Below are 25,923 nucleotides of genomic sequence, written 5' to 3'. Positions count from 1 at the left end.
TTGAAAGAAATAACAAAAAAAAAAAATATTGACTAAAGAAAAGAATAAAAATTTTCAGCATTCCACTTAAACCACATCATCTAATAAATTATTTTTGAAATTACATTTTTTTCATGTATGATACAAATTTTTATTAAATAATAGTAATAATTCTATAAAAAATTTCAAAGCAAATTTCCAAAAATTTAATAGTTTTCTACTCTGCAATGTCAGTGTACACTAATTTATTTGAAAACAATTGTAAAAAAAACTTTTTACAAAATCAAGTATTTAGAAATAAATTACAAAACAATGTTTTTTTTTTTATAAGTTTGTATTTGTCTGATAACTTGATTTAATGTAAAAAATATAAATGAAAGTTTATTAAGATTATCTTGTCCTGTTTCAAATCATTGAATTTATAATGTATGGAATACTTTTAGAAATTAAAATAGCTTCAAATATTTTAAAATTCTTAAAAATTTCTACAGAAAATCTCTAATATTACCACAATTAATTTTACTATGTATTTGGTAATTATATCCAATGATTTCTTTCACTTATGAGAAATTATTATTATATTTTTATTAATAATTTTAATTTTAAACTATTCAATTAGTTAAAATTTTTACACATTAATAAAATATAGATTAAAATATTTTTAATGCATTTTTATTTAATATTTGATAAACTCTGTGTGAGAATGACATTTTTGCCCAAGCATAGAATTTGATTTCACAAAGGAAGAACGCGTTTTTTTTTCCATTGCAAGAGCGAGACTGTCCGAAATTCATCGATGATTAATTGTTATAGTAAGATTGTGACAGTCATCAGTGATATGTTATGCCAAACTGAAATAGGCATTTTCAAAAAGGAGACATTTTGTTGACAGATGGGGTAACCTGAAAACATCAACTTGAAATGGCATCATCCAAAGGACAGATGAACTCACCTGCTAGTGAACATTATACCACGTGAACAAGAACATCTACCAAAGGGGGATGCCTCCCGGAGGAACTTTTGTAATACTAAAATAGAGGCCAGTTTTCCATAAACATGAAGAGAAGCTGGAAAACCACATGACTAGCCTGTTGGCCAAGCACAAACCCACAACTAGTGTTCGATGTTTTTATCCACTTGACCACTGGTGGGATAACCATATGGGTTGTGACCCATAGTTTAAGAAACCCTGTTGTAGATGAATGGTTGAGGTGGTTAAGGTGTCAGCCTACCATTTTGGAGTCCCGGGGACAACATATCCAGAATGGACCACCACCTGACAAATTCCTGGATATTTTTGGGAGTGGTCCATCCCGGATACGTCAAATCCCATCCCTCATCATCCTGCTGCCCCATTGTAGGCCTGGCTGAACCTGTAGTGGGTATGATTAAAATGCCCCTTACTTGTTAGTACCAACAGGGTGGGGAGTCAAAAAGGAAAAAAGAATTGTTTAGGAAGTTACTCTTCTAAATGTTGTTTTATGTTTAACTACACACGCTCTCTATTTCCAGATGCAGAATCTTCAATTACAGACTTTCACTATCATTCTTCTGTCCATACAAGATTGAATCTCAGCCAGTAGCAGATTAAGGATTTATGGGCCTCGAGCACCAAGTTAACCGACTAGTCGGTTTGCTATGGAAATGTGACATGGAATCAGTCTGATTGGTCTAGTGGGCCAAAGCACAAACTCATTTTTAAGGCCGCTTTACACAATAGACTACCTGCAATATTTTGTCACACCTAAAAAATATGTCTACCAGATTTATCAATGACTCAGATGTTTACACGATGCACTGGAATACCATTTTCAAATCGTTCTCACTCATAGGCAAGCGCGATAGCATTCATTTCTCTTGAGAGTAGCAAGAACGTAATGTAACATGTGATTCAAATTTCGTCTTTGATTGGTTTGATGATGCGACCACCACCAAAAAATCTAACATTATATTTTCTGCAACTCATCAAACTAAAGTCACCAACAAGGGTGCGTTTGTTAATAGCAGTCGCTGTGTTTCCGCCACCATGGGTGTGCGCTGCTGTCGGCAGACATTTCGGAACGAAAGAGGTGCAAGAAAGAAAAAGATGACAGCGCCCGCACCTATCAATAATAATGTGATGGCAAGATCTAGTTTAAAAAATACGTGTTTTTGTCTGTGCATTAACATGCTCTTTCACAACCTCTATACTTTCATTCATAAAACTGCATATGGACGATGAAACAAAACTATCTGTGCCACGGAGGATGCCATGTTCTACTGTAAACTACTACTACAAGCAGCAGATTTTGCCGTCTGAAGGCGCGTAATCGGCCGGAATATAGGAACGCATTCAGCAGACATTTACAAATGGATGCCAAGTGTGCATAGTGTACGCGGAGGATGCACCCATGAGTTTGTTCACGAGATGGATTAATGTGTATTGAGGTTTCAGGCAACAAAATTTCAGTGGTTGTCATATCGTGTAAACTATCCTTTACACGCCTATTTGGTTTTTAAGCAACACTGTTACTGGAGTTCTTGGAAAATGGAGAGCAGGCTACTGATCACCCACATGTATTATATAAAGCACTAGAGATGTGTTAGAAAGGATTGTAAAATCCTTCACATGCAGTTGGTCTTTCTAAATAGAAAATGCACAAAATACGTCCACATCTTGTGATGCAGGACAGGCAACAAGGAGGTTTGGAGGTTAAAAACTTCAGATAAGGAATTATAGATTAAACAGGCAAAGCAAAAGTTGTTTACACTTTTGTTATTTTGAGGGAAAAAAGTTACACAGAACATAGCTATGGCCTAGAGTTTACAAAATTAAGCCACTAATTATGGGGCCCTGGGAATGTTAGCCTACATCAGCAATTCTCAACCTTCTTAGCTCCATGACCCCCCCAAATAGTAAATATAAATAAAATTAATATTTCGTGACCCCCCACCCAAAGGAATAACAACAGTAAGCCTTACTATTACTAATTGAATTTTGACTGTAATTATAAATGTAAATTTTTTTAAATATTATATAATCTAAATAAATAACGACTAACCCATTACAAAGCTATACATCCACCAAAGCCGAATTATCGGGCTAGAGTTGGCTATAATAAATAAATAAATAATATGACAATTTGGCACTAGAGCTTGGTGTTAGGCGCCATCTCTTACTAAACTTAATAATTATAATTAAATTAAATTAAATAAATAATTTTAATAATTTGGAACTGGAGGAAAAGAAATCGGCCCGAAGTGGGACTCGAACCCGCAACTTCTGCTGTCCGTGCAGACACGTTACCAGTTATGCTACCCGGACCTTCGGTCCGATCTCCTCCTCCAGTATATATAAGCTAACACGACGGCCATTACAATGCCGGCTGGGGACACATCAAGTGCCCACGTCCTCCCAAGGCACTCAACCAGCCATCGCAATTATATAATCACATTGCACTAATTTTATACATTAAGAAATTATTGACAATATAAAAAATGTAATACAACCATTCCTATTATTTTATGTTGCTGCATTTACAGCGATGGGTATGAACATGCATGTATGACGTGTACTGTACATACATACATCCACGTATGGAGAAAATTTTAAATGCAACCATTACATTAATTTCTTTTCTTCACATGTGTACTTATTGTAAGTAAATGTTTATAAGTTTATAATAAATGATTTTTTCTTATAAAATGATTTCATTATTGTTTCGCAACCCCTTGGAGGTCACAACCCCCAGGTTGAGAAATGCTGGTCTACACATTTACAAAAACAAAAATAACAGTAAGCCTAATAATTTTTATTTTAACTGATTGTTTTAATTTAAATTTCCAGCCTATTCCTGCTGATTTTTCATATATAAATTCAGAATTTATATATAAGCAGCATTCGTTTCATCTGCTTTTTTTTTCCATATCCACTGCAGGTTTGGACAGACCCACAATAGACTGGACCCGGTCCTGGATCAAATCAGGACCCATAAAATCAGAAAAAAATCCCTAGCTTTTCTCTCCTCAGTGGCTCTACTTAGGCTATTACTGATTGAAATTTCAAGCAATCCACAGGAATTTTTCTAAGTTATTTAAAATAAGATTTGGGGTACAGATAGGTTAAGACAAGATGTTCAGGAATGCAATTGGCTGCAATTTGAAATGGTTTAACCCATAAACTCCAGAAGTGGTTAGCTTTGAAGTGGCAAAGTTTGGCCTTGGTTCCATCCTCCAAATTCTTTGCTTTCCAACCATTTTCATAATAACTAATAAGTCACTGCGACAAGAAAGAGAGAGACATTCGTGATGGTTACATGAAAATCTAGTGGCACTGTGCTAAGGAGACATTAAGCATGTGATAAGGGGAAGAAGTCATTTGGGATCCCCAAATTGATTAAGATTCTCAATTGGTTCGGAATGAGAGATGTATTCCGTAATAGTCCAATTTAGAAGGAATGTGGGAGTGCAGCACACTTTAAAATATTAGAACAAACACACCTATATCATCTCTAAATGTCTGAACATTGTCAAACGATACCATGGTTTAAGTTCTAGTGGGACGCCTCGGACCTAACTAAAATGACTGATAAGTTGCATACAGGATTTATGCTATCAAAACTTCCGCTTTGTTAGATTTATTTAATCAGACAATTTGGTTTATTTTGGTTCTTAATTTAAAAATAATATGCTTTAAAAATAGGCATGGAAACAAAGATCATTAATTCAAAAATATTCTAAACTATATCCCAATTTATATTCTATTCTGCAAAGATTGCTGATTACTTGTACCCAGTGGAAAACATTTAAGACAAAACAGGTAGTTGGTGTCCTCAATTTTAGCCATTAACAATTGTTTCATGATTAAAGAGATTCTTCTAGGAGTCATTTGACGAATAGTTATCAAAATCAAATATAAACTTTATGAAAACTACAAGTATAACATATCCTGCAAAAAAAGTAAAAAAACATCATCATCATTTAGACAAATAAATAATAATTCTCATTTATAACTAATTAGATGTACTTGGCATCCAATAAAAGATCATCATTGCCAAGTTAATCGAAGTTGAATTCATAATATTGTAATTTTTTTTACCCACTTTCATTTTATTACATAAATTAACAAAAAACCATGTATAATATATAGTAATTCTTTATTATCAATCTTTCAAAATAATAAACATTTTAAATTTTTCACAAATTTTTCAATCATCATTGAAGTTTAATAAGTAAAAAAATAATTTGTTTCCATACAGAGATAGAATTTATTCAATAAGATATTCAACATAAATGATATCTGCAATTTTCTTTTGTAAAAAGAACTCTCTTTTCACTATGGAATTACTATATTTGTTTAATTGATTCTTAAGGGCTTTAAAATTTTAATAAAATAATTTACACAATCAAATTCATATTGTTTTGTTCATAAATTTCAAAAAGGAATCTTTTTCTTTCAATAAGTTTTTTAGTTTAAATCTAATTAGTTTAGATTTCTCAAGAGAGCATTTGTAATATTATCCAACAACTTAAGTTATTTGCATATCTTTCCATCATTCAAAGAATCATCATTTTGATATAAACAAATTCCTTAAATATTAATACTTTATATATATACAGTATATATAATGTAATAATAGATTAAAATCAAAATCAGAGCTGTCTTTCAAATAGAAATAAACTCTGTGAGTTTACTTAAATTCAAATGAAAGTTGAGTGAGCAGAAAAAAAGCTTTATATAAAAATAAAATAGTTAACTATCTTAAAAAATGAACTTTTAATAGTAGTATGAAAGTATCCAGATAGATGCCAACAAATTAAAATAATCTCAGAGTTAATCTGTAGTACAGCTAACCGAACAGTCAGCATAAAGATGTTAACTTGTCACTCTGGAGGGACTCGGGATTGAATCTGGGCAGAGCCCCAGATATTTTTCATGTATGGTTTGTCCCAAATAGGTTGGGCCCCATCCGTCGCAGGCCTGGCCAAACCCATGATTGGTGTACAAAAAAAGGCTCCCTTAGTACCCAACAAAGCAGAGGGAAAAGATCTGTATTGTAATCTGAATATTTTACAGATAAAATCATTTCTGACTTGATCTGCAAATTGGTGACAGTTATTAAAAATGTTTCTTAAATTTGTTTTTGGTTTTATCAAAATTTGACTTATAAGCAAAATCTAAGTCATATGCTCTTTTTTTCATTCTTTACAATATTTAACGAAAATATGAATAAATTGAGATGTCAATAATTTTTTTTAACTATTTTCATACTTATTCATATTTAAATTATTGTTAAAAACGTACAGTTAATTCAATTTTTTAAATATAAATTTGGATAATCTGAAGTTACTTTATCTCATATTCAAAAATGAAATTTGAAAATAAAATGTAGCATGTACTGTACAGTAGTTTAGTGGTTTATAGAATGTGTACAATTTCTTGAAGAGCACATTCTGTAAATGCATTCTGGAGCAAGAACAAAATTGTCACAATTTCATATTTTTAATGAAATTTGAAAATTATAGATAATGGATTGCTTAGTTATGTTTTATCTGTCTAAGTATGGAATATATATGAGTATTTTTAGTTCAAAAAATTAGTGGAAAAGAAATCTAAGAGAAAACTGGTATTGCCTAAAAACTCAGAAAAATTCCAAACAGTAGAAACTAGTTTATTTTCAAAGGAATAATTCAATTTTTGATAATTTGAAATTTTTTTTGGATTATCCTAATTGGTTAGAATCAAAGATTTGAGTGGATACATTTTGTTTTAATAAAAAAAACTTTTAAGAGTAATTTTTCCAATTATTCTTCTTACTTTCTTTAGAGTTTTATCAGATTAATTTATTTATATTATAAATGATATCATATTTTAAAATGTCAATCTACTATAAATTCAAATTGAATGTGAATGATTAAAATATTTTAAAGATATTACTACTATAATCAGAGTAAATATAAAAATATTGCAAAAATAATCCAAAGAACTATTTATTTTTTTATCTCAATATAGTGTAAGGACAACATTTCAAAAGATCTACTAAAAACAAAATACTACTAGTAAAATATTTCCACATAACAGATGCAAAATAGTCAATGCATATCAAATTGATTGCAAAAATTATACTGAAAACATACATAAATAACAAAATATAACTGGAAATGTAATTCTATGCAGTTTTGTGTTTGTACTTTTAAATTTTTAATATTCCCCAAAACTTTAGCTGCAAAACAATTTAATTATTTGAAAATACTATAATTACATCTTAACAATTTAATATATATACCAATTTCAGGTTAAAAAGTCTCAGTTAAATTTTAGCACCATAGAAAAATATGAGAAAGGAATTGCTCAAATACATGAAATTTCTCAAGGTGACAATAAATTCCAGAATATACCTTTTTTTATATAATGCAGAAGTAAATTTATATACAATACCCTTAACCCATTGTAAAAAATTAGCATGTTGTATTATAATAGAGAATTATAGAAAATTTCATATATAAAGATGAATACAAGTCTCAGGAAGAGCACAACATAATATGAAATTATACAAAAATCACAGTAATTAAACATAAAATGAACATATGCTTGTAAAAAATTTTCAGAGAAAACTTTGAAATATCCTTCAATATGTAGGAATATTGTAGTTTTGAAATTTTATTTTAATTTTGACAGGCACTGTAGCAAAATTGATAGTAAAAATTAGAAAAATTTGTATCTATTGGTGTCTCTGTCAAGTAAGAAAATTAATATATTGAATTATACAAAAACAAAATGTTTAAATTTTAACTTCACAAAACTTAAAAAATTAATTTGGGTCAATATTTTACTATATAACAGAATTTTGGTCTCTTAAAAAAATGCCATCAAAATATCCATTTCACCTTCTATACTATCATTATTGGACAGAGGCAGGGTATTTTTCAGTCACGTTCAGTCAGTAAAATTTTTAAATTTCTTTTTTATTTTCCTTTGTTTCATCAACTTGTTCTGTGTTTTCTTCCATTCCCCTCTGATTCTGATCTTGACTAGCCTCATCATCTTCTGAATAATCTGTTGGTTCTTCTCCAGGTTTTAAAAGTCGACCAATTAGTGTATATTTATCTGAATTTAAAGAAAAAATTAGAGTAAATACATTATTAAATCATTGAATATAATAAAAATTGAAAGATACGAATGCAAAGTAATTAAACTTTCTTTAAAATGTATAATAAGGTTGAATATATAATTCCTACAAAAAAATTATTTGCTTTTGTATCAATCATTTGTAATATATTATACTTCTAACAGGTCTTAGAAAATATTAATTTAATTTGATATTTATTCCATAATATAAATGAAAAATATCGATTAATCATCAAAGTGAAACAAATGTATGATCAAAGGTAAAATGAAATATATTTAACTTATTTTAATATATCTGGCACTACATTCTGGTTTACAATTTTTTACACTGGAAATGTTTCTGTATATCAAGAATGCATCACTATTTTTTAATGTCTTATTTTGTTGGATTTTATATTCAAATTCAAATTTATTAGCATATTTTGGAATTTATCCAGCTACAAGGAAATACATTAAATTAAATCTCCACAATCAAAAGTTGAACCGAGATAAAATACAGTTTCCTATGATGTTGGAAATTTTCCATAACACTTGTATACATAGTGTTAAATCAATACGTATAGACTTGAGACTTGTTTTCTATTTTGGTGCTGTGAGCCTCAGACAGTTTATCTTTATTCGGCTTCAGCTGCTTTATTCTGTACTCGGAAAAGTTTTCCAAATGATAATGTTGCAGTAAACCAAATTCCTACATATGAAATTTCATCAACTCCCTTTAATTTATCATTTAAGAGATAAAAATCATAATCCTGCTTAGCTATTCTTCCTCCTTTTTGACATATAAGAATATATGTTTTATTTGGATTAATCTTTATTTCCAATTGGGAAAAATATTCCTGCATCTGATTTAGTTTTCTTTGTAAACCAATTTTGGTTGCCGAAATTAACACCATATCTTAGGCATATTGAATTGTATGGACTAACTGATTTTCCACTGAAATTCCATCTTCCTAATTAAACTGCTTATCAATGTCATGGATCATGAAGTTAAATAAGCAAGGTGATAATGAGTCACTTTGCAAGAGCTCACCACATATGTCAAAAGGGAGTAAGTATTCTTACCACTTGTAATTGTAACGAAATAGTGATCAAATAGAGATTTAATCACTTTTATAAATAGTGAATCTGTACCACGTATTTTTAGTTTAGCACAGTTTTTCTTTGATACAGAATTGAAGACCTTTTCCAGATCTAAAAAAGCTGCATAGACTTTGCATTTTTTTTTTTCTAGAAAGATGGATTTGAATAGTCAATAGCAATACAAAAGTTGCAACTTCTGTTTCATTCCTCTTAACAAACAAATTGTGATTTGTATGTCAAAAAATTCTCTCTTGTCCATTGCTCAAATCTATTTGCCAGAACTGACGTAAAAATTTTTCTTAATGTTGACAATATAGCAATGGGTCTGTAGTTACTGGAATTTGACTTCTCATCTCTTTTATATATCATCCGAAAATATGAAGAACACTGTGTTTCAGGGAAAATGTCATTATAGCTGAGCACCAAAAATTCCACTGCTTCAATTGGTATTCATTTTAGAAAACTGACTGGAATTAAATCAGCCAACAGCAGTAGTTTCACTTAGTTTACTAATCATTTTTGCTATTTCAGAGGCCTGCATTGGTGGATTCACCACCATCCTCTCCTCACCACACATTTCAGCTACATCTATTTCTAATGGACTAATGGATCATATCCAATTTCCTCTCCTTGAAAAAAATCAAACCATTTGACAAAATCAATATATTTCTGGTTTTCCATTATGGTTCTTGGACAATATTTTTTCACTGTTGACCAGAAGAAGGTGGTGTTCTTGTTTATTAAAAGTTTCTTGTTCAACAAATTAAAATAGCTTCTTTTCTTTGTGTTTATAAGATTACTATATCTTTTTTACAACTAATATATTCAATTAGTAGCTCTCTTGTTCTATTTTCACAGAATGCTGTCAATCCACATTCCTTGAATCTTTTGGCCTTATAACAGTTCAAATCAAACCATTCCTGCTTAAACTTGGAAGTCATTCTATTTAGATATTTAATTCTATCTGAGCACAATTTGATTAGATAATCACTGAAAATTTCACTTAATTTATTACGTGTTTCTCCAAAACCTTCTGTCAATGCTGCCTTATGAATTACTTTCATTCTGTCACCTATTTCAGATTCAAATTTTTTATTATTATATTAATATTTCTTCATTTGTGAATTAAATCCTTTACTTGCTTTCTCATCAGTAAGTGATAAATTTAAATTTAATTTGATAGTCAATTGTATTGGAAAATGGTCTGATAAATCATTATTGAGTACCTCAAATTCAACACAATAGTCCAAGATAAATTCAAAACATAAGATATAGTCAATCACCTATGCACTTCTCTTTGAAATAAAGATATGTCTACCAGGATAATCCTCTACAATACAACCATTTAGAATAAACAAATTATAATTTTTGGCAAATTTCCTTTCTTATTAACTCCTGTATTGCAACTTCTTGTATTAGAAACTATTGGATTATTCCCATTATAAATTGGATCACATTAATTTCGTATTTTGGTGTTGGAATCTCAGAGAATTATCCACATAAAGGTGAAACGTGACCAATTCAGAAAAGTTTTCTCCATTTCATCAAATGGGCTTTGGAGCGTTTCATAAGGAGGAGTATAATTAGTAATTATTGCTAAGTAATCAATGGAAAGCCCATTAAATTTACGATTTTCTAATTTAACCATAACAAATATTAAGTAAGTTCTCCAATAGGAATGAACCAAATTTCTCAAGGATTTATTTATTAATAGCATCATTCCTCCCTTTGGCCTACCAACTCCAGGTTTTTTTATTGCAAGAACCAAAATATAATTGAATGATCCTTGCAAGAGATTATCTCCTTTTCAGTTAGGTTAGTAATCCAAGTGTCTTCTAATCCTATGATATCATACATCTCTAATAGTTTTTGAAATGAACAGAAAAAAACTTATTTCTAACACCTTGGGTACTCCAATTAATGATTTTGATTTCAGTTCCTTTGTTTAATGATGAATATAATCTGTCAAAATTATCACTACTATTGTGGTTAACGTTAGTATTCACAACACTAAATAAATTAATCAATTTATTTCTACATCTAAAAAAGATCTAGTATCGACCAAGCAATTCTTTATAAAACTATAAGTAAGAACTTTTCTTATTCTTATAAATTACATAATCATTTCGTAATAGAATTTGCATACCTTTCTTCTTTGCTTCTACATAAAATGAGAGAATTTTGGCTCTACAATCCTTATCTAATTTTGCTAAGTGAGATCGGAAACAATCGTAAATTGCTATAAATTTTTTCATGGGATACTTTTTGTAGTTATAAAAGACTGATAATAAATAACTACTCACCACACCAAATTAATGATAATGACGCACTCGAAACCAATTACATTGTGATAAAAAACATAGAAAAAACAAACGTTCTTGGACTCCTTCTTGGCTCTGCATCAGGTCCTTAACCTGGTTATTTGATAATATTTGGTTTTCTCTTTGAATAGTACTTATTGTAATTTTTAGGATCAGGGCTCTTCTTTGATTATAATATAAGATCTTGTTATTTCTTCCTCTTTAAATTCTGTTAATTTCAGAGTCTCTCTACAGAAATTTACTAGGCTTTCTTTAATATTCATGTTATCATTCATTGGATAGCCAAATAACATCAGATTAAGTTGATTGGTTATATTTAAAATATTATTTGGCATATACTGTTGAGCTTCCCTTTTCCTATCTAAATCCGGTTGAACTGTTTCTAATTTATTGACCTTCTGTTCCAATTAGGGTTTCTCCAACGGGATCCTAGCTATTTTTTAACCTGGGAAATCCCACAAATTTCTTAAAGATTCACTTTTTTCTTATTTTGTGTTAAAGTTCAGGAAATTTTCCAAATAGAAAGTATAATTAACTCATAAACTGTCAGAATACACTTGTATTTATTAATTTTAAACCTGCTGATTAATTTTTTAAATTTTTGCTTATTATGGCATGTCATAGATTGTCAACAAGTAAAGAACATTAGGATCCTGCCACAAATAGGCAGGATCCTAATGTTCTTTACTTGTCAGAACCTGTAATACCTTGAATAATTGTGCCGATGCTGTCTTAATTTTTAACCATGTCCAGTAGCTATGATAAAGCCAGGTTGTGCAAATTGGGCAAGGATACAAACAAGTACAAAGTATGCAAGTATGCAAGTTTTCTTCATAAACCTGATTATTAAGACCAAACAAATGGCCAAATTATCGGGCTGTAAGCTCGATGCCACTATTAAAGCAACTGAGGTAGACAAATCAAGAATACTAGATGGCAAAAGTACTACAATGCATCTCAAAAACAAACTAAAAATCTTCCAGGCTACAGGTGAAAAAACACATAACATCCGTCTTCTTTTAAATGAATTAAAGACAATTCCACCCACATCAATTGAATTGAAAAGGGTATTCTCAGAAGTGGGACTTTTCTTAGAAAAATAAAGAATCAAATTGAATAATCGGAGTATTGACCATCTTTGCTTCTTAAAATTTTATTATAAAAATTTACAATAATATTTTGTATTATGTTTTATTTAAATAACAAAAATTACCTTCTAACTTGGAAGTTTAATCTAAGTTCATTTTTTTCTTAACATTTTCAACTCAATTCAAAGGCATTTCTTTTTGTAAGCAGTTTCCAACAAAACTTTAATACATTTTTTCTATTTGTGAAAATTTCTACATAATTCAAAAGTAATTTTTTACAGCATTATTAATTAATATTATTTTGGAAGTTGCATGATGTATTAAGTTGCTTAAAAAATGAAAAATAATTGTATCATTTGATTTTCAGATATCTTTTATATCTTAAAAATAATTAATTATTTCCTGGGATCCTAGGAAACGGTTCACTTTTTTAGTTCCAATGAACCAAGCTTGGTCTTAAAATCCTTAATGTCCTGATGTATCAAACTAATTTCTGTTTTAACCTCCAAAATCTGTTCAGTTATAAGAACTATGTGAGGCTTGAATTAGTTTTGTCAACTGTTGTGTTGTAAGCTGACAGCCATTGAGCTGTCATCTTTCTCCATCAACTCAAGACAATCTACTAATGTAGATTCATATACTTTTTCACTCCTCTCCATATCCATAGAAGTCACAGATTGTATACAGAGCATAGTTTTCACATTTGCTGATTTAGACACCTTAAAAGCCTTACTAATACTGGTCAATGGAGGCTGCCCTCTCTTTGAAGGAGAATGCAATAAAGGACCTGGATTTTGTTCAATTCCAGCCATAATAAGTAAAATCCATATTGCTATCAGTAAATACGCTTGAAATTGCCACAAAATCATCATTGAATAATCCTTCTTCTTTCTCAAGAAAAGCCCATTCAAAATTCCTGCCAATACCATTGAATGCCTGAAGTGCCCTGTTGGATATATTATAATTATCGATTTCATTTTATTAATCACTAAAATAAATATTTCTACCACTTTCTAATAAATAAATTCTTAATTATAAATTATAAAAAATTATCTGACAAACAAAATGAAATTAATATTAGTAGTAACATAATGAAATTTCTGTATCATTTTTAGCAAAAGCAGAAATATTTTCAGTATTAAAAAAAACTCTTATCTAAATATATTAGAAACTAAATTATCAATGATAGATAACAGACTTATTTTAACTTAAGATAAGATAGTATTGTGTAAACAGGACAACTAACAATAGAAAACTGCTTTTTAAAGAGATAATAATATCAGAAATGTTAAATATATACTTTATTTTATAAAAACTACATGATTAAAAATGTATTACAAAACCTTTGCTCATTTTTACATTCTCGTTTCATCTTACCTAAGTGCGTCTTAAGTTTTAAATAATTCCCCTTGAAAACATCCTTGTTCAATGGTGTTTAGCAGTGAAGAGAAAAATTAATATTAACATACAATACTTTTGATTATGATTGTTAATTAAATATTAATTGCCTTAATAAACATATTTCTCTTAATGATGAAAAAGAATAGTTTATTTTTGATAACTTTTGGAACTTAATCCCATGTTTTGTAGTAGTCCTTTGTTTCATATAACACAGTACTTTTTCAGAACCTAACTGCAGTGTTATACAGGGGATATCTATAATTAGAAACTCTTTAATTCTCTTCTCAAACTAAATTGAGATTAAAATTAAACTTAACAACAAGGCTAAATGAGAAGGGCTTATCACATCAAAACATGAAAAATGAGGTTATTTGGCCAAATACTGAATTCAAAGCACAAAACTAGAACTTATTTAAAGAAGTTTTACAAAACCTCTCACTTTTTCTAGCAACCTCCTTAATTGATTAGATAAGAGCTATCGCAAATGCTTTTGGCTATTCAGCCTTCTTCAGGTTTTACATTGGAATGTCAGTTAAATATTCGAAGTTCATTTTCCTTTTTATGGGCGTCATTGTTTTTACAAAAAATTTCTTTTAAATTACAATCATTGAATAAATACGGAAATATATAAAGTTTTTCCAAAAAGTACAGTTGATTATTTAATAAATATGTAAATGGATAACAAATTATAGTTAGAACAATAGAAACACTAGAAATCTTTGCGAAATCCCTCAAAGAAAATTGCATTAACAACAGAGATGCGACTCGCTATCTATAGTTTGGCAATCACTCCTTGATAATCCTTAAGGGTCCATTCACACACAACAGTGACATGACCATGCAGTGTCCGCTCAGTGAAGTGATTTTTTGCCGGTGGGAAATTGTCGACCTAGTCTTAAACCACTCTGTCCAGATGCATTCATCACAGTGCCATGCAGTAGCAATGGCATGACCATACTGTGAAAGTACATTTGACCTGAACGATATTTTCACTGATGGTAAATTTTGTTTTCCAATAGATGACAGACATTTAATTGAAATTGTGCATCAATACCCTGTTCTCTTTGATTTATCTCATTCGAAATACATGGACATTAGGTAAATTATTATTTCTCTGGTTTGTTTAATAAAATATGAAATGCATGTTAGGACATTCGAAAATATTCAAAAAATATAGATTTGTCATCTCTTAATTTTTTATAAAGAGTATTTTTTTTTATAAACTCCTATTCCATTAATCTTTTTTGTCCATGCTTGATGTACAGTACAGTACCTACTTGTGGAGCTTATTGACTGCATTTCTTTTCCTTCTTCATCCAATAGCTATCAGAGCCTATTCATCCTCAGAAAAGTCCATGACCACTCACCAAGAGCACATCACATCACTGTTGTGTGTAAATACTCATCACTGTGCCATGGCAGACGTAACTGTTACGAAACAGTCACTGTGTTGGCACATCACTGTTGTGTGTAAATCGACTCTAAAGGAAGTGGGCTAATTCAGCCATCTCAAACGTCATGTGACGTCACAATTTTACGAGTTTATAAACATTTCTTTAGAAAATATCTAGTTATTTAATTTTATCTGCAATAATTACAACGTACATTTCTAATTCCTTTTGTCATTTATTTGATATTTAGAGTTGTTAAATTTAACGTATAACTCTAATTTCTTATCCATTTACATATTTATTAATTAATTGTGTTTTTAGAAAAACTTTATCTATTTCTATATTTATTCAATGATTGAAAGGTTTTGTAAAACTTATTCAAATACTGAATGCTTACTTTGTGGTTGAGTATATCCAAATATCAAATAATGCTAAGTACTCAGTTCAACACTAAGCAGAATTCAATTTTAATGACATTTATTCAGTTTTTTTTTTTTTGTAACAATATCTAAAGTAAAGTTTATCTTCAATAAATAAATACATGTATATAGAAATACGTCTGTATACTTTAAACTGGTTTTATTTTTCCTTGTAAATTACTAGATGATTAATTAAAGTACTCCTAATCAACACTATCTAGAGAGATATCTAGCATCCAAATGTAATCAAATTTGGTGGAGTGACATTTCAGGATACATATTGGGTTGTTCGGAAAGTAATTTCGTTTTTTTCCATAGCAAAATAAACGCAATATTCTTATAATAAATAAATATTTTATTGAATTATATATTGACCATTTTGGTCAAATACCTGTTGTCATTGTTTCTGGTAGTAGCATGATTTCACATTCATAAAAATTTTGATTGTTATTTACAAAAAACTGATCCAAGTGATTTTTGATATTGTCATTTCAAGTAAATGTCTTACAGTTAAAAAAAATTTGTATAGACAGGAACAAGCAATAATCTGAATGTGCCCGATCTGGGGAATATGGTTGGTGTAATAACACATCCCATCTAAGCTATAACAGTTTCTGACCAGTTACCAAACTTGTGTGAAATTTGGCATTATCATGGTAAAACACTACACTTTGTTTGTTGATCAACTCTGGTCTTTTCTGTTTGATGATATTACTCAATTTGTTTACTCCATGGCAGTACACTTTCGAATCAATAGTTAAATTGTCTGGTAAAAACTCCAAAAAAAATTTCTTTAAAATCCAACCATAGAGAGCATCTCTCTCGTTAATAACATGTGGAACCCATATATCGAGTTTTGAAACGAAACCAATCCAGTTTAAGTAATAATAAACGGTTCAATTTAACAGATTTAATCTCATAGTGATTTCACATGTTGTTATACGGCAATTGCTTCAATCGGTACCTTTATTTTGTTTTCATTGGCTTCAAATGGTCGTCCAGAATGTGGTGTATCTTCGATATTAAAACTGCCAGAACGCAATTTTGTAAACCAGTTTTGGCACTGTCTTTCTCTCAACACATCTCCAAACATGTACCACAATTTTTTTCTTGTTTGAACAGCATTTTGATTTTTTAGTTATAAAAAAGCAAAATATGCCGAAAATGATGCTTTCAATTTTCCATATTTAATGGGTCACCAAAAAAAAAAAAAAAAACAATTGTACAGAATCAAACAAAATTTTTTACAAATAAGCCTTAAAATGTCAGCTGTAAAAGTATATAATGAAAATGTGGTTTAAAATCAAATTGGCTGATAAAAATACATCTGATTCCTCTAGTAATAAAAAAACGAAATTACTTTCCGAACAACCCAACAGAAGACATTTCTGTAAAAAATAATTAATACCCAAACTTGCCACTTTGGCACTTTTGACATTGCAAGCAAGAAAAAAGCAATTTCATTTCTGAGGACATTCAATGTTACCAGTAGAGTACTGTGCACCCACATGCAAGTCCTATTTTTTGCAAGACTTACAAATTAGTGCAAAAAATCATGAATTTCTATTTTTTGATTACCAACAAAAACCCTTTCAGTTTGGATGATATGAATGTCTGGTAATGCTATTATATACTAGTCTGTATAAATTTATTCCTCATTGAACAATAAGCTCACTACCAGAGTCACTTCACACAAATTTTATCATGCAATACTATAAATCCATATAAATACATAATATCAGCATTAATACATACAGCATTGGAGCTTGCAGTTTTACCTTTTCAGCATAACATTTCATTCCAAATTCCTGTCATTTCATAATTCAAATCAGACACCTAATTGTGTCTTTTGGTGCTGCCTTGATGATCGCACTTGTATATGGATGTTGTCTTGGTCAAAGGGGTGCCAAAGATGGAAAGTAAAACAGCATATTGGATGTAAATATAGCAAATTATTACAATGAGCAATAACAAAACTTGTTTCTAATACAAATGTATTTTCTACTTTGTTGCTATTTCTCACAATTTGCTACTTTGTAATGCAATTAGCGATGTAGCATTGAATTGGATACTGACAGATTAGCATTCACACTTTCTATTCATGTTATTCAAGTATGCAGTGTGGCCTTTTGTACTAAATTGGTCATATGATTTCCCAGATCACATCTGATTATAATAATGCTACAAATTATTAAGTAATTTGGCCTATAGATTGGCTTTTAGATAAATTTAATAAGCATGATTAAATAAACATTTAATAATTAATTTAGAAGATTCTGGAAAAAAGAATCAGTCTGAAGCAAGGATTTGAACTTGCAACTCTCACTTCCCATGCAGACACATTGCCAGTTACACTACCCAGACCTGCCAATCTTTGCTTCCAGAATTATTAATTTAGATATAATCACACTGGTTACTCACTAGTCCAATGTAATCTGACATTCATTTGGCAGTAAACTAAAAATCAGGTTAGTAGATGTTTATATTTAAAACTGGCATGCTCTACAACTTTGTAATTGTTACTTTGTAACTTTTCTGTATTGTGCATTGTTTTCAAGATAAAACTTTATTGCTATGTACCGCAAGCAGTCTTGAATAGTCATAATAAAGTGACTATGCACTACAAGATACATTCATAATTGTAGCTATCTGCATTCATCAGTATGGACTGATGAATGCAGAACATTGTATAATATCAACCCAGATAGCACCTTGTATAATATCAAAAAGTAATATAAAAAAATTAACCTAATATATATAGAAATGCCATGGAACAACTGTTATATAAATTATGAACAGGCAACCTTTCAGCAGTTAAAACTTTATATACTAATATTTGCAATTTGCAATGTTATATAATCTAGAAATAAAATTTCACATTAGTCCATTCTTTAGAGCCTGAAGATGGCTGTTTGTATGACCAAAACTATTTGTTCAAATATAAAGTTTTAACCAATAAAATAACAACCTTTTTTTACGTTCCAGCAATATTTTAATTACGTAAAAACGTTTTCAACTGCTTTAAGCAGCCATCTTCAGTTAACCAATAAAAAGAACATAGAATTATAAAATTATGAAAATAAGCACGTAGAGTTCTAAATTTACGAAAAATTAAATGAAATTCTATTGCGCTCATGCAAATTGTCGGTAACGCGCTTGCACGTTAATCCAAATGTAGTAACATATCAACATAGGTATCGTAAAATATTACATTAAATATAACGATAAAAAAAAGGCGTTTTTAATGATGTTCCGTCGCTTTAACAAATTCTCCGTTAGTTTAGATTATCAAAAAAAGATTTCCAAGCTGACGCCAACATGTCCGCATCTCTATGGTTGATGCATCATTAAAAACGCCATTTTTTTTTTATCGTTATATTTAATGTAAATTATTTAATGTAATATTTTACGATGCCTACGTTGATATGTTACTACGTTTGGATTAACGTGCAAGTGCGTTACCGACAATTTGCGTGAGCACAATAGAATTTCGTTTAATTTTTCGTAAATTTAGAACTCTACGTGCTTATTTTCATAATTTTATAATTCTATGTTCTTTTTTATTGGTTAACTGAAGATGGCTGTTCAAAGCAGTTGAAAACGTTTTTACGTAATTAAAATATTGCTGGAACGTAAAAAAAGGTTGTTATTTTATCGGATAGAAACAATTCCAGTAAGCTTTGTTTATTTATTTTTATAAAGTTTTAACTGCTCAAAAATTGCTCTTTGTAATTTTTTTAGTGAGACAGTTGTTTATTACTTCTAAGCTATTATCTAAAATTGTTTTAGATACCTGTAAACTGCATTTCCCATTCTCTCACACTTTCCATCTCCATTGTATTTAGGTCTGAAAGATCATCATATTCATCTTTGATTGAGTCTATAGAAAATAGAGCAAGACCACGAGAAGCGTCATGACCAGCAAAAGCTTCATATGGACCACCTAATTAATATACAAAATAATTAGAATAATTTTAAAATAATATAAATTGGATATTTTAAGCTTTATACTTTTTGATACATAGTGAAATTCTGTTAACACAGCATCCGGTATGCGGACAAACCCAATAAGCCAGCATGCTGAGCACGTCGCAGGGGGTTATTGGTGCATTAAGCCAGAAATCCCAGGATTACCGGCATGCCAGTTGAACTGCAACTAAAAAATTAAAATTTACACAACCATTCACAACTGGATAAACTTGATAAAAAAGTCACCAAAACCAAATAAACAGCATAAAAAAAGGGGAATAGAGCTAACATTTTCACCTGTGTTGAACGGACATCATCAGGCTAAATGACTCTACAGCTGTTGAAATAATGGGGGATTGCCATACATGTGAAGAGGGAAGGTGACATAAGAAAGAGAGAGGGAAGAGGAGAGAATAGCAAGTTTACAATTCGTAGAACAACTTCCATGCTGGGGAAGGAATCTACATTGGGAAAGTTAATGGCAGTATATTTGCTGGCAGCCTTACAAATTTCAACTTGTTCTAAATGTCTGAGATGTACAGGTGAATTTGTTCAGTTTTACACACAAAGACATCAGAAATTGTATCCAAGGGATTAAAAAAAACTGGAAACATTTCTGCTGTCCAATAAGGTGGCACATTTGATAAACTGGCATCAGGCCTGACAATGCTGGTTTAATGAAATTTCACTGAATAATTTTCTAATATCAAATAAATTATAATTTCTATACCACACAAAGTTAAAATTAAAAGCTAAAATTTATATTATAAAACATGTTTATCTAAAGAGTTAGTTCTATACTGAAAAATATAGTAATTATTAGTATATTAAACAATTGAACAAAGTATTATACTGAATATAATTATAAATAATAATCTGTACAAGAGTCAAGGCATAGCTTTTTTTGTAGCTATATGCCTAGATCATGGTCTGGTAGAGTACTAGGCACCAAAATCAATCAAGTAGAACATAATCTGCCAACAGCAATAATAATAATAATAATAATAATAAATGACATATCCAGGATTTTGAGAATATGGGTGCTGCTCACATCAGATTTGGAGGAATGCCCTATCATTTTTTTGAAGAATGTCACACAATTACCTTAGATTTACTTTAGTTGCCTAATCTTACCTAATTAAAGTCATATTGTTATACATATTTCTATTTTAAAATAACAAAACTAATTGCTTTAGTATCAAGAGATATTGCAACATCAAAAGCACCTTATGGATACATCCTTGATAACAATAATAATCAGAACTTTATTCTTTTCTGAAAATTAAATTTATCAAATGATTATAAAAGCATTGTCTTATGAAGATTAGTGAAAAATTCTAACTAATGTATACAGTACATTAAAATAAGAAATAATAAATAGTTAATCATATAGTGCCTAAAATGATAAACACATGAATACTATTTTTTACACAAAAATAATTCTAGATATTTCTGATTATTATTATTAATACTAAGACATATTGCAATATCCTGTAATTTAGTCATGTTTTATTATTAAAAATACAATATTTTTAAACATTTATTTTCACATATAGTTTATAAAAATGTCTGTCTACATCAAGTAACTGCATTTACTATATTATAGTCAAACTATAAATCGAACTCACTTGTGCCTATTGACCGGTGTGAAATAAATAACTTCAATTCAACGAACGTTTTCTGGACGCCTTCCGTGTCCTTCTTCAGGTTAACTGCTGGATTCTATTATTTTTAAAAAACTGCGTTCCGATCTTTTAAGAACAAATTCAAATGAAGATAGTTCGAAAGCGCGATGACCATCGCGCATGCGCTATATCTGTCGTGCTCCTTGTCGTACTGTATCATATTCTTTTTAATCTTTTTATTCTTTTTTATCTTTGGGTCACATGATTTCATGTGTTATCGGACCCAAATAAATCTTTATGCATCCTCTTGTAATAAAGTTTGCCAAGCAAGCGAAAGAGTTATCTCGTCGCGTGAATTAATGCATGTTGTTTTAGTTTGCGCTTTATGTATCTCTATCGCTTCCAGCCATTTGAGGTGTTCCATCCGAGTCGTTTTAGTTATTAGCGTGGCCCCCGCGAAGTCCACATTAATGCCCGGTTCAGAAGCGTACACTGCAAGCGACGTGGTAGCTCTGTTGTATCTTATATCCGCCTCATGTTCTTTAACCCTGACTTCCATAGAGCGTTTCGTTGATCCTATGTAGATCAGATCCCTATTAAATCTCTCGTCCTTTATCGGGATTCGGTATACGCCTGCCATTCTATTCGGGTCCGATGGGTCCTTTCCGTTACGTAACAAAGTGTAAATGGTTGGGCCTCTCCTATAAGCAACGGTGACCTTACGTCTCCTTGCGATAGACGCGTATACGGATTTCAAGGTCGGGTTATATGTGATGGGTATTCTCTCCACCTCCGTATTTTGGTTGTTAGTTTGTGCCACTGCAGGTGCGTTTTGGCTCATTCGTGCTCTTTGGCGTTCCGCCATTCTTGGAATAATGTTGCGGTAGCCGTGTATATCCGCAATCTTCTCAATATGTTTCAACTCTTTCTTAAGCGCTTGTTGAGTGGAAGAGTGCGTGTATGCCCGTCTGACCAATGATCTAAATGCTGCTATTTTGTATTGGATCGGGTCGCATGAGTCACTCGGGATGTATGTGGGGCTTGCACATTGTTTGCGATACACAGAGGTATGGATGTTGTGCGAGTCAATCCTGATATCCACATCCAAAAAATGCACATTGGTATCACTATGTTGCTCAACTTCGATTGACAGACCATACGTGTTATCATTCATCTTTTCTACGAATTGCGCCAAGTTCGGTGTTGTCTTCCATACGATGATGACGTCATCTATATAACGTCTGTATAGTAGGATATCGTTGGTGAATCCCGGGAGTGTTTTGGATTCGAGTTGTCTCACCACCAACTCACACAAGTCCCCTGACAGTGGACTTCCCATCGGGACACCCCGCGATTGTGTGTATGTTACATTTTTAAATTGAAACACCGACCCGTAACACATGAGGTGCGCTAATTCCAACACATTCTGGTGGAGGGCTGTGTCATTTACTTTCGTAAACAGGAAGTCTCGAAGTGCGCAAAAGCACGGTGGTATCTTGATGGAAGGATACAACGATTTAAAATCCAGCACCGTTATGTAAGCTGGGGAGGTGATCTGTTTCAACTGAATGATTAATTCTTCCGGATTAGAGATGGTGAACTGATATCCGCTCATGTGTGGAACAATTATGTTGTGAATCGCTTTTTCCAACTTACGGGTGGGAGCCTTGGTTTTATCCACAACCGGACGAAACTGTTGGCCTTCTTTGTGCGTTTTCGCGAACGCAAATAATTTGGGTACGTCCGGGGTATCCATTGTGATGTTCTTTAGTTCTAGCTTCTTGGCCAATTTCGAGCACGACAATCTCTTAACTCGTGAATGTAGTTTTTCTACCCAGTTACTTCCAACCTGATTGCATTGAGTTGCGTCTATGTATTCCTTCAGCCCTTTCTCGTATGTTTCCCTTTTCATGATTACTATGTTCTTGGTTTTGTCTGCTCTGGTGATCGTGACCTTGTTCAGACGTGCCCATCTAACCGTGCGTTTGATATTTTCTCTCAGAACTAGAAGTTCCTTGGAACTCCTGTTGTTTTTAATTTTGAGTGTGGCTACCCATCTGTAGTATTCTTTCTGCGTGTCGGTGAGGCCTCTTATCAATAGCTCTAAATCCGGTATCGTGGATGTGAAAGTTTCTGCATTAGGACGTGTCGGTGCGAATGTTGGCCCAAACTTGAGAATATCCTTGACAAATCCAGGGATTTGTAAATTATCCCACACAACGTACGGGCATTGATGTTGTCTTTGGTCTTTAGGGATTTGGAACCTTAAAATCCAATTCAGTTTCTTGCTGTACCGCTTTCTTAGATTCATTCGAAGTCTATCGGCCATGTTTATGATTCTATTATTTTCCATCTCCAAAAGGAGTGTTCCCAATGACAATATTTCGCATCCACCTACCGCCAGGCAATGAGAGCATAAAGAAGAAAGTCAGATGGATGTGTTTGAACAGGGCCATAAAGACGACCAAAAAATTAGTATTTTCCAGTCTAGCGAAACTAATACAAGTTGAAAACATATTATTCCAACAGGACCCCCGCCTTTTGGAGATGGAAAATAATAGAATCATAAACATGGCCGATAGACTTCGAATGAATCTAAGAAAGCGGTACAGCAAGAAACTGAATTGGATTTTAAGGTTCCAAATCCCTAAAGACCAAAGACAACATCAATGCCCGTACGTTGTGTGGGATAATTTACAAATCCCTGGATTTGTCAAGGATATTCTCAAGTTTGGGCCAACATTCGCACCGACACGTCCTAATGCAGAAACTTTCACATCCACGATACCGGATTTAGAGCTATTGATAAGAGGCCTCACCGACACGCAGAAAGAATACTACAGATGGGTAGCCACACTCAAAATTAAAAACAACAGGAGTTCCAAGGAACTTCTAGTTCTGAGAGAAAATATCAAACGCACGGTTAGATGGGCACGTCTGAACAAGGTCACGATCACCAGAGCAGACAAAACCAAGAACATAGTAATCATGAAAAGGGAAACATACGAGAAAGGGCTGAAGGAATACATAGACGCAACTCAATGCAATCAGGTTGGAAGTAACTGGGTAGAAAAACTACATTCACGAGTTAAGAGATTGTCGTGCTCGAAATTGGCCAAGAAGCTAGAACTAAAGAACATCACAATGGATACCCCGGACGTACCCAAATTATTTGCGTTCGCGAAAACGCACAAAGAAGGCCAACAGTTTCGTCCGGTTGTGGATAAAACCAAGGCTCCCACCCGTAAGTTGGAAAAAGCGATTCACAACATAATTGTTCCACACATGAGCGGATATCAGTTCACCATCTCTAATCCGGAAGAATTAATCATTCAGTTGAAACAGATCACCTCCCCAGCTTACATAACGGTGCTGGATTTTAAATCGTTGTATCCTTCCATCAAGATACCACCGTGCTTTTGCGCACTTCGAGACTTCCTGTTTACGAAAGTAAATGACACAGCCCTCCACCAGAATGTGTTGGAATTAGCGCACCTCATGTGTTACGGGTCGGTGTTTCAATTTAAAAATGTAACATACACACAATCGCGGGGTGTCCCGATGGGAAGTCCACTGTCAGGGGACTTGTGTGAGTTGGTGGTGAGACAACTCGAATCCAAAACACTCCCGGGATTCACCAACGATATCCTACTATACAGACGTTATATAGATGACGTCATCATCGTATGGAAGACAACACCGAACTTGGCGCAATTCGTAGAAAAGATGAATGATAACACGTATGGTCTGTCAATCGAAGTTGAGCAACATAGTGATACCAATGTGCATTTTTTGGATGTGGATATCAGGATTGACTCGCACAACATCCATACCTCTGTGTATCGCAAACAATGTGCAAGCCCCACATACATCCCGAGTGACTCATGCGACCCGATCCAATACAAAATAGCAGCATTTAGATCATTGGTCAGACGGGCATACACGCACTCTTCCACTCAACAAGCGCTTAAGAAAGAGTTGAAACATATTGAGAAGATTGCGGATATACACGGCTACCGCAACATTATTCCAAGAATGGCGGAACGCCAAAGAGCACGAATGAGCCAAAACGCACCTGCAGTGGCACAAACTAACAACCAAAATACGGAGGTGGAGAGAATACCCATCACATATAACCCGACCTTGAAATCCGTATACGCGTCTATCGCAAGGAGACGTAAGGTCACCGTTGCTTATAGGAGAGGCCCAACCATTTACACTTTGTTACGTAACGGAAAGGACCCATCGGACCCGAATAGAATGGCAGGCGTATACCGAATCCCGATAAAGGACGAGAGATTTAATAGGGATCTGATCTACATAGGATCAACGAAACGCTCTATGGAAGTCAGGGTTAAAGAACATGAGGCGGATATAAGATACAACAGAGCTACCACGTCGCTTGCAGTGTACGCTTCTGAACCGGGCATTAATGTGGACTTCGCGGGGGCCACGCTAATAACTAAAACGACTCGGATGGAACATCTCAAATGGCTGGAAGCGATAGAGATACATAAAGCGCAAACTAAAACAACATGCATTA

The 25,923-nt window shown here is 32.2% G+C and overlaps 1 protein-coding gene across 1 annotated transcript in view; it reads right to left on the bottom strand.

Moving 5' to 3' along the window:
* Positions 1-5,097: 5,097 nt before the first annotated feature.
* LOC136988737 (membrane-associated progesterone receptor component 1-like) overlaps positions 5,098-25,923 on the bottom strand; it is a 28,856-nt gene continuing 8,030 nt past the window's right edge. Inside the window, exons 2-3 of the mRNA XM_067286698.1 lie at positions 19,580-19,729; positions 5,098-8,065 (exon numbers count right to left, since the gene is read on the bottom strand). Of these exons, the coding sequence (XP_067142799.1) occupies positions 7,911-8,065; positions 19,580-19,729 (305 nt within the window). The 3' untranslated portion in view covers positions 5,098-7,910. The remainder of the gene's footprint in view (positions 8,066-19,579; positions 19,730-25,923) is intronic.

The sequence above is a fragment of the Centruroides vittatus genome, unplaced genomic scaffold, assembly GCF_030686945.1.
Source record: "Centruroides vittatus isolate TY-2023 unplaced genomic scaffold, ASM3068694v2 scaffold_386, whole genome shotgun sequence".
NCBI lineage: Eukaryota > Metazoa > Arthropoda > Arachnida > Scorpiones > Buthidae > Centruroides > Centruroides vittatus.
The sequence above is the reverse complement of the archived record's forward strand: the minus strand, read 5'-3'. Positions and strand labels throughout refer to the sequence as shown.